Source organism: Poeciliopsis prolifica, unplaced genomic scaffold, assembly GCF_027474105.1.
Source record: "Poeciliopsis prolifica strain line A6 unplaced genomic scaffold, Auburn_PproV2 SCAFFOLD018, whole genome shotgun sequence".
Taxonomy (NCBI): domain Eukaryota; kingdom Metazoa; phylum Chordata; class Actinopteri; order Cyprinodontiformes; family Poeciliidae; genus Poeciliopsis; species Poeciliopsis prolifica.
Genome location: NW_026562393.1, coordinates 9335073 through 9349520, shown reverse-complemented (window position 1 = coordinate 9349520; position 14448 = coordinate 9335073). Strand labels below are relative to the sequence as shown.

Genomic DNA, 14448 nt, shown 5'->3' with positions numbered 1-14448 from the left:
CAACACAGATATTTCCCCTAGTCAAATCTATGGCAAAAAAACCTTACCCACCAAACCCCACCACTTTGATAGAAATTTTACATCATGTTTTTTCTCTGCAACGTGAAACGTATTTAATGACATTAAATAATAATGAAATATGGTTAGTACTAGTGATGGGTCCGGCAACACCGATGCAGCGGCGCATGCGTCAAGCCCACACACAAAACCCCGAGATGAATTTTCTCGTCAGATAATGCCTCCAGTGTTCCGCTAAAGCCTTTCTTTTCGACCCGATTTTCCCTTTACGATAATCTTAGTGTGTGGTGTGTTACGTGGTGGTGTGTCGAATATGGCCAATCTAAAATGGGGCATATTCAACATTGTTTTGGTCAGATTATCGTATCGCGTGAGGTTTTCCTTGAGCGGGAGCAGAACGCAGCCTGTTGAATGTGACAGGGAGCCAATCAGAAGGGGTGTCATTGATGAGAAACAATGACACCTGAAGTGTTGCTTATGCACCAGTTGCAGCAGTGGTCACCATATCATGCAGAGCGGACTTGGAATATGTGAACCAACTACCGGGATAAATCCATTCTCCTGCCTCTTCTCTGGGCTTTTTTCCCTTTGCAAAAAAACTTTTCATAGACATCTGAACTGTTTTTTGCTCATTTTGCTGCTTGTGGCTCATACACAGTATCAATACAGTTTTTTGTGTGCAAAATGAATAAGAACCTTCTTGATATAATAATGCAGTTTTAAGCTGCAAGACACTGTTACAACCATAGCCATCATGCTATTTGATTTTTAGCAGCAGAAACACTTCCTGCTGCTAAAAATCGAATAGCTTTTTTTTTTTTAAGTGAAAGCTATTAGATCTTTTCATACAACTGTCTTTAGAAATATTTGTGTAAATTTTGTCTTACTATAAAACCATGGAATTTTTATTTTAGGGTTGTCATTGAGAGCCTGACATTGTGATCTACTTCTACTGTCTCTGTTTTTTTTATTGTTTTTTTTTCTATTTATCTTTTTTTTATTTCCTCTTATTTTATTCCCATGTGTTTTTTTCAACAGTTTTATGAATATTGTGCAGCAATTTGATTAATTTATAAGCTGTTTTTAAAGCTTTTTATAAATAAAACTGACATTGGCATAGAGAGAATCCCATTACATCTGCAAATAATTGTAATGAATAATTGTATTATAATTATTTAAACACAATATATAAAGTTTTAAAATCACAGATGTTGTCTTCTGGACATGGTGACATTGTACCATAGTTTGTGCAAAAAAGGATATCTTCAAAGGAAAACAAAGGCTTTAAGAATATTTTAATAAAATAAGGAGACAACTTTAAAAATCTGTAACTACAGCAATAGTATGTTCCAGCACTGACTGTAAAAATGTAATGTCTTCTGCTCATGTCACTCAGCTGTGATAAAAGCAGCAACAAAATAGAGCATCTCTGTAAATAAATACAGCATCAACATATGAGGGGCCCTTTATTGCACTGACATGAATGGGCTCAACAGTGTCACAGCGAATGAGGGAAAAGTACATCTGATGCATCAGTGCACAAATCTCTTCTTGGCAGTCTTGGAGGAAGCTAATCACCATGCCACAACAAGACAACTGCAAAAACAATTTGTTTCCATCAGGTGACTGCTTCCATTTATTTATTTATTTTTAAACAGCAACATGAAGTCTTTCACCTCGAGATAATGGCTTGAAATGTGTCATAGGGGTGTCACTTAAAAGCAGATTACTGGGAAGTAATCATGTGAGGAGGAAGCCTCCTTTCCGCCATGTGAAGTGCGTACATGTCTGCATGTCATGTCAGCACCGGGATAATACAGGTGCAGTTGTCTGGTTGCCGTGAAAACTGCCCCCCCCTTCTCCTCCTCTTGCCACAAATTCATAATTTAGAAAATGGGAAAAGGAGAAAATTACTGATCAAAGACATACCAACTCTCTGACTTCTTCAAGCTGTTTGTCGACATTTAGAACCAGCTGTGTCTTCTCCTCTGTAAGAAAAAAAAACAACACCATTATTGATCAGCCGACGGAGGAACAGAGCTTCGTGACAACAGCCAAACTCCCCCACAACAGGGGAAGAGATGGGGGAGAGAAATAGAAAGACAGTGGGAGAAAACAACACACGAGGACACATTTGAAGATATATTTACACATTCTCTCCACACGACGAGCCAACATTTGATGTCTCTTAGTTATAGCGTGTGTGAGGCCTTTGTTGGTTTCTGTTGAGGAGCAGTGAGACGCCTCATGCCAACTCAAAGGGATGGGAGGTGTCAGCTTTGCTCACTTGCCACGACTATGAATCCCGCTCAGAATGACTAATACTCTGCTCCACACCTCACCCCATGGCTGCTCTTCCACATTACCCATAGAAACTCATTAGGACTTCAAGTTCCAATATAAACTTCAGAACCTTCAATCATTACTTATGGCAGCAGTGCTCATACTTTGAATACAGGTGCTAAATTGGTATTTGCTCTAAAATTAACTCTTTTCAACAATCCCAGGAAAGAACATCAATTGTACAGCTTGGTGAGTAGCCTGGTGATCAAGTACCACTTTACACTTGTGTGCACAATTGCTAGGAAAGTGAGTATTTTGACCATATCTTCATTTTTAGGAATATTTTCAAACTGTGAACTGGATACAGTTGATTGCTTAAAGGATTTGAGTGATATATCTGTGTAATACTTTCCCTCAGATCTAACTGACTCTAAAAGTCAAAAATGATCAAAAGTCTCTCAGAGGGACACAGTACTCTTGAAACTACTAAGATATTGGGGTGTGATCATATCACCATCAAAAGTTTTGTTTCACATACTCAACAGGGTCACAAGGAATATATTGATAAACAAAATTTTAAAACTAATCACAAATTACTGACCAAACATTTGAGAGGAATCAAGTCTGAATTTACCAAGAACCCATTATCTTCCAGTTCTGTTTTTAATATATACATATAATCCCTAAAAAAAGTCAAAACCTCACTTTTACTTTCTTAAACCTTCATGTTTGAGGTTATTAACATTTTGGATTATCTGAAAGCACTGTAAAAAGGGATTAATAAACATATTTCCTCAAAAATATGACTTGCCTAATATTTGTGCACATGGCGTACTAAATAACATTATGAACAACAAAAAAAGAAAGACGGTCACCAGAAAAATCTTCAGCAAGTTCTGTTTGACCACAACTGTTACGTCAATTATTAATTTTCAACATGGCTACAAATCATCCAAGTCAATAATAAGGCATTTTATAACAAAGTATACAAACTCCAAAGACCAAGTAGATATCAGAACTTGCCAATTCTCCTTTTATTGGCTCAGATGAGTGACTAACAAGTCAAATACTGAAAAAAGTGTGTTATTTTTCTTAAATGGATCAAAAACAACAGTACACACTACTTTTGGTCTATAAAACACATCAAGGACAAGATTGTGCTTCCATGTACCACCTTATAGAAACCACTATTTCACACAAATATAAACTTTAAAATTATATACATTTTTTCTGTGAAAATGAAATTATTCTGACAAGAATAATTTGATCCCACAGATTTAACACATTTACAATCTGGTCTCAAAAATGTCACCATGAACAGCACAGTATTTAAAGTGGCTAAAACAAAGAAAAAATAATAATAAAGAGGCCAACATCCAGTATAATATTTTTTAAAACATTTGTGACCTTAAAAGAAAAAAGGCTATGTCATCACCAGTCAATCAGCCAGAGATCAGAATAGACCAGTTTTCACCGGAACAGTGACTGTTAAGAATCGAAAAGCAAAAAGACTGCTTCAGTTTGACACTCGATAATCCAGTGATGCATCAATATCACTATCACATGATAAAACCCCTCCCCAAATGATATGGATTTACATACAAGGAAATGTTAATTGTCCCCAGGAATACGCTCATGCATGCATAACAAATCAAACAAAACATTACTGTGTTTGACAATGAGCTGGGAAATCAAATTACAACTTTATGAAAAGAAAAAATTCAAAATCACAAAGGTTTTTTCATAAATATTGAACAAAGGACTTGCAAATTCAAAAGAAATTTTAGATATGTTCTTATGAGCTACTCTCAGGCAGTAGTCATATGACTAAATGTATTTTGCATGAAACAAACCCATGAATCAGAAGAACTATCTGGAAAAATTGAAGAGTATTTTAAAATATTTAAACGCAAGAGTCAACAAAACTTCTAACTCAAAAGCAATTCACAAGGTCTATCAGTTGTGGGCTGCAATGTTAAAAAAAAGAAAGAATAAGAAGAAAAAAAAGAGCTAACCCTAGATCGTCATTTATTATGGATCCATGGGCCAAGATTACCTTTTGCCAGTCCTCAAATACATTTTTAAAACCTGTGTCCAACCTTACAACGTACACAGTAAACAGCCAGAGGCGAATGAGAGAAAGGTGAGATTGTGCTCTCTCTCCAACTCAAACTCAAGCAGGAGAGGCGTGAAATATGTATGAATATTTACTGAGACTACAAACTGCTGACGGACACATGAGGAGTTTTGCACACAGAAGTCAAGTAAATAAAGAAGAAAGGGCTTGATCATTTTTCTTCTAACTTTGACTTGTGGACAAGACAGAAGTTTAGAAGTTGTTCCACTATAGAAAATCAAAATTTATATCTAAAAGTATTTTTAGACTGTGGTGATTAGCACAGTAGATATAGTAGGATACCACCTCACATATTTTACACTTACTATCATAGACTCTTTACAAGAAATGAACAATATAGACAACTGAAGGGCAGAAGCTCAAAAAGGTCACAAGTCATTGAAAACAGTAAATCGAGTCCTAAAAAATAAGTTTAGCTCCTATAAGAAATAACTCAGATTTTGAGCACATAATTTCTTATCTTGAAGGCAAGAAACCATTAAAGCTTATTGTATGTGCATCCACAATTACTCAGCGCTTACACATATAATGCAACATTTACATTTTCAAGACACTTTCTGTGAGGATCTACTGCAAAATACATCCAAATATATATTAAGTATTTATATGTCAACACAAACACACAGACCAAGTGCAGACAAGCAGGGAGAACTTTTGCTGATGGTTGTAAACAAACACTGATTTCCAGTTTACTTTTTCATCATACTCTGCCTCTATTATGCTCTATCCAGGCACCTCGCGGCAGAAAAAGAAATTACGAGAGCGTATTTCACACACAGAATCTCTAAAGAGGCGTAAACAAGAGACTGCAGACCTACATTTTCTTGGAGAAACAGGAAATTGCTAAGATTTGTATTTACATGACGTAGCTGGTGATAGGCACCAGCAACTCCCGACCACACTAAGGACAAGGGTGAACAGAAAATGGATGGATGGATTTACACGTTTACAAGTATTCATATTTTATTGCAACAAACATTCAGAGCATTCAAGCTTGAAGAATAACTTAAAGAATGACACTCATTGTATGACATACTCAAATTATCAACAAAATATAAATTTTGAACACTTGGTTCACACAGAAAATGCTGTAACTTTCCTTGCTGCATTTAATGATGTGTCATTTTTGTACCCCGAAGTCAGATCTGAACTACAAGTCACAAATACTTGTAATTCAGAACTATCACTTCAAGAAGATCGCCTTCAACCTATGCTTGAAAACAATACCAATATCTCTGAACACATTATTACTACTGTGAAACACGATGGCACCATCATGCTGCGGTGGTGCTTTTCTTCAGGTGTGTTAGGAAAAGTCAGTTAAAGTTTGAGCATAAATCTTAAGAATCTTCGGAAAGATTTTAAAACTTCTATTCACATGTAATCATGTAATCAGACTGATTTTGAACTATCTTTAAAAAAAAGTGGGCAAATGTGTCTGGTGGAAATAAAAAAAAAATCATGTGGTTTCAAATGTATATATTTGCAACTGACAAGTAGAAATATTTGACTGCAACAATATTTTTAATCATTAGGACTTTTTTATGGATTAATTTGTTTTAGTTTCTTTGTAGAGTTAGATTACTTGGTTTGTTTCCAACATACCAGCTTTACATTTTATGTGAATGGTCCATTAGAAACATTTCTGTTATAAAAAAAATAATGACAGGTTCAATATTTATTTTATTACAAATAAACAATTGCAGTTTTATTTTTGGAATGCGACTGCATCTCATTGAATATTTTAAAGTATTGAACACCAGTTCACTTTTCATTGTGTTATATTTATATTTATTCTGTGTTTATATCAAATTTCCTGTTTGACAAGGAAGATGACTCACCTCACTATCACCAAGACTGCCTAATCATATAAATAAAATTGCTTGATTGATCAATCAGTCAGCCAATGGAAAAAATATTGGCCTCAGGTCCTGAGAGTTTGAAATATATTTTAAAGACTTTATTTCTCAATAAATTAGAAACTCGTTTTAGTTTAGGTACTGTATCACAAGTGGAACACTTGATGTAAACGAATTACACACAGAAACCCTTTGTTTCTTTATTTCTGTTCACTGTGAAGTTATTTTCAAAAGGTACTTTTAATCTGACAAATTAGATTTATCGAGATATTTGTTTCTAATTTATTGCATATGACTTCAATTTATTCATAAAATGTATATTTATTGACCACTGTTCGTCTTTAGAGTGATTTATGAATGAATTTTAACTTAACATAATATTGTATTATATACAAGTTATTGAATTGCTCTGTCACGTTAAGTCGTTTGATTTGACAAACAACTCAAAGAGACAATGTTTTCAGCACTTTACTATATTTAAATGTTTTCAGTATTTACATATTTCACTTTATTTAAGACACAACCACTATACACATCCGGCTGTTAAGTCCGTCAAATAAACATCACAGGAAGGCGTACACATTCAGTTTGTTATTCAACAAGCAAGAACACGAAAATGTGACAGACATTTTTCCCTCCTTGAGCAATATCGAGTGACTGTATCAAATCACACAACCAGTAAGCTTCACCTGATACTACAACCTCCTCCTCTCAGCTGAGACTCTATAGCTAACTGACATCTTAGCTAGATGTCAGTTAGCTAGACGCTAGAGTCACGTTAACAAATGTAACTCTCTTACCTCCACTTAGTTTGGGAATTTTGCCAATTTTGTTCGTTACTTCTGCGGTGATAGTCCCAAAATCCTGCTCGTAGGTCTCAAAGTCTGAAGACATCTTTGAATAATAAGTTTAAACACAGAAGAAGCTGTGTGGTTGGCAGTTAGCACCGGATAATAACAACAAGTCTCGAATGGAGTCTTTTCCTTGAGTAGCAACAAAAAGGGCTCGGCAAGAAACTAGACTTGTTTTCCCCCTAAAAGGATTCGGTGAGCCAGTAGCACATGTCATTCACCTTAGGCTTTGCGTATTATGCGTGGTATATTTTCATATTTTTGAGCACTTAACGAGGTCTTGAAAGAAACTTCTGCTGATATTTAAATGTATTAGCGACTGGGTGACTATGATGAGCAAGGTTCCCACCCTGTGTACACAGGAGAAATTGAAGGAAAAAAGGCAAGGAAGTGGCCAGGTTTGTAATTTAAAGTGACAGCTTTTTTTCTCTTACACAAATACAGTTTAAATGCATAAATGGATTTGTATTTGTGACTGCTTTACATCCGTCTGTTTTATCTATGTTATTTGAAAATGCGTCGGCTTGTAGCGGTGATCGTGTTCAAACTGGTGGAGGGGAAGCTAGGATACTTAACGTTAGTTTGCTATACAGCTAAGGGGAGACATCTTCATTAGTATGATGTATTTGATTATGATTCACCTGCTGAAGTGGAAAATCATAGCGGTTCTTTTTGCCTCTAATAAAAAATAATCTGCATACATTTGTTTCTTTTGTTTTATGTCTATTTTTGGTTCGAAATTGCTAGCTTGGCAGCAGGAGCTAATTAGAAGTCAATTAGCTCTGTTTTAAATTTATTTTATTACGTTTCTTTTTAAAACAATGACATAATCGTTCAGTTTTTCTTGCGTAATATCGTCAAAATCAATGTCAAAAACAGGACAAAAATAGAATTTTGAAATTCTGTCCAAGCGGGGTAATAATGTCAGGTGTGTCACTGACATGACAGCGGTTCATTTTTAAGCTTAGTTTAGGACAGAAGTTAGAAAATCCAAATGTTGACTTAGTCTGTTGGTTTGGAAAACAATACTGGTGGCTCTCAATTAACTGGAGTATGACTTATTTGTTTATTCATTAGGTCAATTCAAAAAGCAACAGTTACAGATCCATTGTGCACAATGTCGTATCTCAGACATTATTAAAGGGGAAAAACAATGTTTAGCACAAACATGTCAGCTTAGTAAAACGTATGTTTGTGTCAAGATGTCAAGTATTCTGTTGATATTCCCCGTTTTTTCTTCAAACGTTTTCTTTCCCCTCAACTTTCCATGAACATGCTTGGATACAGCACTCTATGAACAGATAACTTTTAAAAAAACTAAGTCTTTGTAACTTCCCCTACTTGCTGAGAGTTTCAGTGTCTCTGCTGGACCATTTGTCAAGTCAGCATTCTACCTCAGAATTGTGTTGGCCAGGGGTTCCTAATCCAGCTGTTACTGATTTTCTGAAAAGCAGAATGTTGAGATTTCTGTAACTGTAAACCACAATAACCTAAACAAATAGTAATAACTACTTGAAATCCACTGCAGTCTGTGATAGATTTAGATTAATTGAGAGCTATGTATTGAGATATGCCTGTATAGTTTTGGGCTAGAATTTCATTACAGATGTTCATTTGTTAAAATAAGTTCTTTTTTCCTTAACAGATGGGGAAAATTGAGTCTCTCACTGGGATGATGTGTTACAGATGTTGACAGAAAAGGATGCTGGACTTCATCACTGCAAGGATCAGGGGGACTCAAAGATCCCAGGTGACTCGAGGCCAGGACTGCCACGTGTTACAGAGTAGACGACAAAAAACATGTGCACCGCTGGCTTTGCAAGATAGCAGTGGAAAAGAGTAGCACACTGAACATTCATTTCAGGAACAGAACCAAAAAGAACACAAGCTATATTCCAGTTTAAAGGATGAAGTTCTTGTCAACATTTGTGACATTTGAGAACCTCCATGAGGTTCGGCGGTTATGCCACTGGGGCCCAATCATAGCACTGTCTGTCATCGCTATATGCTCAACCATGGCAATGCTGGACTCTATTATCTGGTACTGGCCCCTGGACACTATAGGGGGCAGCATTAACTTCATCATGCTCATCAACTGGACTGTGCTCATTCTCTACAACTACTTCAATGCTATGTTTGTTGGACCAGGATACATTCCTCTTGGCTGGAAACCTGTAAGATTTGATATATTTAAGTGTGCTTAATCAATGGAAAACTATATAACAGCCAAATGTTTCTACACAGTTGTAAGTCATTTCATTCTAGTTCTGTTACTTGCTGTTTTTCATTCTCAAACAGGAGAATCAACATGATGCTCAGTACCTACAATATTGCAGAATTTGCCAAGGTTACAAGGCCCCTAGATCCCACCACTGTCGAAAGTGTAACAGGTAAACACCTGCACAAACAAACATTGGTTATGTGTTTTTTTCTTTTCTCACCTATGGATTCATTTTTGAGCTTGGAGGAAATGCTCTGTGGCAGCAACTTTGGGAGCATCATCAGAGCTCCCAAATTATGGGATTTAATGTAAAATGTATTTTAAATATTTTTCAAGACCTTATTTTCTTGTTTTCTACACGATAAATATCAATCGTTCTATAAATAAACTGCTTCCAGATTGTTTGAGGTTTTTAATAGAAGTTGTAAATTCATCCATCCATCCTCTGACTGTACATCCATTTAGCCATCTGTAAATCCATTAAGTCTTTCTTCTATAATTTTATGCCCAAACATCGATTCACAACTTCCAACCATCAGTCCTTCTATCATTAACTAATCCAACCATCAGTCTATCTATTAATCTATTCCTCTATTCATTCATCAATACTCTGCACCCATCCATTTCCCTATCCGTCCATTTTTATGTCCATTAATCTATCCATTTATCACTTTATTCTTCACTTTATTATCAATCTGTCATCACATCCATAATTCTGTCCGTGGCCATCCATTCATCAATCTGTCCCCTCTCCTTCCATCCTAAAAGCCTGACTGCTAAAGTGTAGCTACCTTAAAATTGGGATGAACTTTTGGATTTGCATTTTAAAACAATCACTCAAAATTTTATGCTAAATATGGAGTTTATGGAACCGAGTCCAAGACTTGATAAGAACTTCTTTTCTTCTCCTCTTACCAAGTTTTCATTATGTGGTTAAAAAAATGAAAGAACTACTACAACAGTAAACTGTTCTCAGAGGTTTATCATCCAGATGGAACAATATACTAAATAACATTTGGTTCACATTGATAAACTGAATGCTAATTAAGTCCTGAGTTTTATGTTGTACTTTTCATTTAATGTCTCTTTTTTGTTTACATCTTTAACTCTGATTCTTTGATTTTGGAGGAGAATCAATGTGTTTTTTTCCTGCCCTTCAGATGTGTTATGAAGATGGATCACCACTGCCCATGGATCAACAACTGCTGTGGCCACTTAAACCATGCTTACTTCACTAGCTTCCTGCTGCTGGCTCCACTGGGATGCTCACACGCTGCCATTATCTTCATTATGACCATGTACACACAGCTGTATGAGAGGGTAGTTATTACTTCCCCCTCACTCAGTCTGACTTTCTTGTGTTTTTTGCAGCTGTCGAAAAAGTATCGAACCTCTTTTTTTTTTTCTTATCTGCAGATATCATTTGGTTGGAGTACGGTAAAGATTGACATGAGTGCTGTGCGTCAGTTTCAGCCCCTCATGCCCTTCAGTGTGCCTGCCTTTGCTGCCACTCTCTTTGCCTTAGGTTTGGCATTGGGCACCACAATTGCAGTTGGAATGCTTTTCTTCATTCAAGTAAGTTTGGGTTTTTTTCCCCCTGAGATTTGCATTTGGCATTTTCACTTTACATAAGTTGTTTGCCATGCAAAGTTGCAAGTAACATGTGCATTTAGTTGAAAACATGCAAAAGCCACAATAAACTATGTAAGCCACACTGATGTTCAGCAGAGCTGTATGTTTACTCTCAGTATTGCTTCCCTCTATTTTAGGAGGTTTTGTTAATGTTGCACAGTGTTTCAGTGGTATGCAAGCTAAGGATAACTGAGGAATAATTCACTTTAAGGGTCTAGAAATGAAACATTTTAATAGCAGCTGAAGCTATAAATAATGCAATGACTCAGTTTTTACACAAATGTACCATTATTAACGATTTAATGATAAATCATAATGTTTTTTTTCAGATGAAAGTCATTCTCCGTAATAAAACCTCAATCGAATCCTGGATTGAGGAAAAGGTCAGATTTATCATTTAGTGTGATTAGTCTTTTATTTAATACTGTTTCAGTGTTTCCATTTAACAAAAAATATTTTTCTAACACCTTTTCTCCATTGTATTGTCATATATGGCTATTATTTTGTTGTATAGAAGCCTGTGTTATTTTAATCTGCTATATTGATTACAAAGTATAAATAGCATGTACATGCCACCATGTTTTTTCTCCTTTAGGCCAAAGACAGAATACAGCATTACCAAACAGGGGAGGAGTTTATCTTCCCATATGACCTCGGTGGCCGCTGGCTGAATTTCAAGCAAGTCTTCACATGGTCAGGGACACCGAAGGGAGACGGCATTGTATGGCCGGTTCATCCCAAGTGTCACCAGCACACCTTAACTGTAGGTTCTCCATATTGGTTGTATTATAATGTTCTGCTCTTCTCTCAATCAGTCAGTGGTTCTCAAAGTCTTGGATCTGGTGTTTTGATGACACTAGCTTTGATATCAAAACTAATGTCTAATTAATTGTTTCTATGTTACGCAATCAAATTATTTCCTCAATAGTGACATCACCAAGCATTTTAGGACAAATCTGACTAACCTTTTTGATCTATTGACACATATGATATTCTCAATTATATATAATTAATTCTAGCAGTATGAAATTAGAAGAGCTCCACTTCAAAAGATTGGAACAGCCTCAAACACAGTACCACTGTGTTAAGTAATAATTCTGAATCTGATGTTTTCTTTGAACTAATTATTTATGAGGCATTATTTATTTTTGTTAAATGATACTTTGCAATAGTCATGACCTAAATATGTCCTGTTTTTCGTATATTTTACAGATAGAGCAATTGAAGCAGAAAGCTGATAAAAGAGTTAGAAGTGTAAGTACCTGGTAAATTCTTATTATGCCATGAATAGGTTGGGACATTTACAATGTAATATATTTATTCTCCATGTACAGTGAATCTCAAAAATGCCATGACTGGCATTGATGATGAGTACGTTTTAAACATTTATCTTGTACAACTTAAAAATAAACCAGTTTATGGGATGAATGTAAAAACACTTACAACAACCTGGTGGCATAAATGAGCAAACTTTTTAGTTAATACCTCATTGAAGGACCTCATTGTGGAATTTTAGCGCTCAGTTCTTTGTTAGACATATTATACAGCTATTATCTTGACTTGCACTCAGCCCTAACTGAGTGCAAGTTAGGGCACTCAGTTAGGGCTAATTTTGATTTTGTTATGACTAATATTGATTTTGGATTGATTAGGAAATTATTAATAAATTGAAATTTATTGTAAGATGATTAAATGCTAAATTGAATCTAAAGGTGTCTGACCAAATTATTATTCTGACCGTGGCACAATAATGCAGCAACTTTATTTATTTTTTCTTTTCTTTTGATTTCACATTTTTACTTCTAACAGTGGTTTGATTTTCAGCTGAATTATGGATTCATTTTTGGAAAAATTAGACCATTTGTCATGGTCACAAAGCTGTGATTTTTAACAGGATTGTCAACATTTTTGAGTGACTTCACACCATATGTTTCCGTTTTATCTAATTGTTCTTTTTGACAGCTAAGATGTTCAGATTGTGACAGTAAATCCTATAGAAGTATAAAAAAAAATTGCATTTGTTTTGGTAAAAACAAACTATGCGTGTTACAATCTAGACAAATAAAAAACTGAAAGTCATAATCGAAGCGGTAAAATAATGTGATATGTGTTTCCCTTGACCAGCAGGTCCAGTACCAGGTAGTGGAGGATTATAATGGAGCCTGCTGCCCTCTCAGAAAGGGTCTACAAACCTTTTTTAGAACCCCTTGCACTGAGGAACCCAGGATCCCCCTCAGTAAGGGAGACATCATCCTGGCCACCCGCGGCACCAAGTATGTCGTCCACACAAAAATAACCAGTCACTGAGGTATAATTTATCCAGAAATCTGATTTTTGTTTTCTTTTTGTAGATGGTGGATGTACGGAGACAAAGTTTTGAATGAAGAGGAAATGAAAGGTAAACTGTTTAAATCTCTGTAACTGAAACATATTTCTTTATATCAGCTTTGAACAAATCCTTTATGGCTTTTTCTGCTTTCCTATTAGCAGGAGACCGCGTGCGCGGATGGTTTCCAAGAAGATGTGTTGAGAAGTGCCACTATGACACAGCTGCCAATGAAAGCACCAGTGATAAGAAAGTAAATTAATTAATTCAGAGGCTTTATGATGTGTAGAAGAGTTAAGCTGAACAGAATGTCCATCTACTGAAGATGTCTTGCCTCAGGCTGCAGGGCTCTACTCAAGAATTTCCTACTCCAAATATTTGGCATAAACTGATTTCAAAGGCTCCCTTAACACTACTGTTAAATGTCTAAAAAGGAATTATACTTTGTGTGAGGGTTTGGTTTGTGTCCTCTGACTGTAATGAAAACCCAGTAAGAGTCTTAATTTTCAAGAATTGCCAAAAGGCTTTTATGTGACTTTATTATGATTATGTGATTGTTTTTCTTTTTACTTGAAACTCTTGTCTCTTTCTCTCTCTTTTTTTTTTAACTTTTGTTATTTTTTTCTACTTATGCAATGCCCCTGCCCAGCTAACCCCAGGGCTTCATAATGCAACTCTTTCTACAATATGAAGATAACAATTCATTACTTTTATTTTTGTAAAAACCAATTGTTTGCCTCAAATTATGAATTGCAAATTAAAAGAATAATCTTCCATAAGTGTATTTTTTTTTTTTACTTTAATTTTGTTTTTGCTTCAAATTTCCTAATTTTAATTCCTACAAAATGCCCTAAGCTTTAAGACAGTATCCTGGAAAGGAAATTATGCTTGCTACAAAGCTGGTTCTAAACATTTCTAAAGTTGCTTCAAAGACATTGCAAATTTCTTAAACATTTCAGAGAATCTGGAGTTCATTAAAGTGCTTGTGTTAAAGATGGTTCTTATTGAAGTATTTAATAACTTCAAGTCTGCTTGTGTTTATTTCTTTTTTTTGTTTGTTTTTTATTCAATGAGAGAAAAAAATATTAATTAACAAGAGGTTAATTATGGACAACCTTAAC

General features: G+C 35.4%; 2 protein-coding genes across 7 annotated transcripts in view; one reads left to right on the top strand and one right to left on the bottom strand.

The window, feature by feature from the left end:
• The window catches only part of vti1a (vesicle transport through interaction with t-SNAREs 1A), a 128807-nt gene extending 121523 nt beyond the window's left edge, over positions 1-7284 (bottom strand). For all 4 annotated transcript variants that reach the window (XM_055042624.1, XM_055042622.1, XM_055042625.1 and 1 more), the window contains exons 1-2: positions 7098-7284; positions 1948-2006 (exon numbers count right to left, since the gene is read on the bottom strand). In XM_055042624.1, the coding sequence (XP_054898599.1) occupies positions 1948-2006; positions 7098-7191 (153 nt within the window). In that variant the 5' untranslated portion in view covers positions 7192-7284. The remainder of the gene's footprint in view (positions 1-1947; positions 2007-7097) is intronic.
• Positions 7285-7342: 58 nt separating this feature from the next.
• zdhhc6 (zinc finger DHHC-type palmitoyltransferase 6) overlaps positions 7343-14448 on the top strand; it is a 9008-nt gene continuing 1902 nt past the window's right edge. The window contains exons 1-11 of one of the 3 annotated variants that reach the window (XM_055042619.1): positions 7343-7546; positions 8794-9322; positions 9447-9538; positions 10530-10689; positions 10786-10944; positions 11331-11384; positions 11597-11764; positions 12214-12255; positions 13129-13274; positions 13353-13399; positions 13489-13580. In XM_055042619.1, the coding sequence (XP_054898594.1) occupies positions 9056-9322; positions 9447-9538; positions 10530-10689; positions 10786-10944; positions 11331-11384; positions 11597-11764; positions 12214-12255; positions 13129-13274; positions 13353-13399; positions 13489-13580 (1227 nt within the window). In that variant the 5' untranslated portion in view covers positions 7343-7546; positions 8794-9055. Of the gene's footprint in view, positions 7547-8793; positions 9323-9446; positions 9539-10529; positions 10690-10785; positions 10945-11330; positions 11385-11596; positions 11765-12213; positions 12256-13125; positions 13275-13352; positions 13400-13488; positions 14107-14448 lie in introns of those variants that run through there. The other 2 variants (XM_055042621.1, XM_055042620.1) reach the window with 2 other exon arrangements.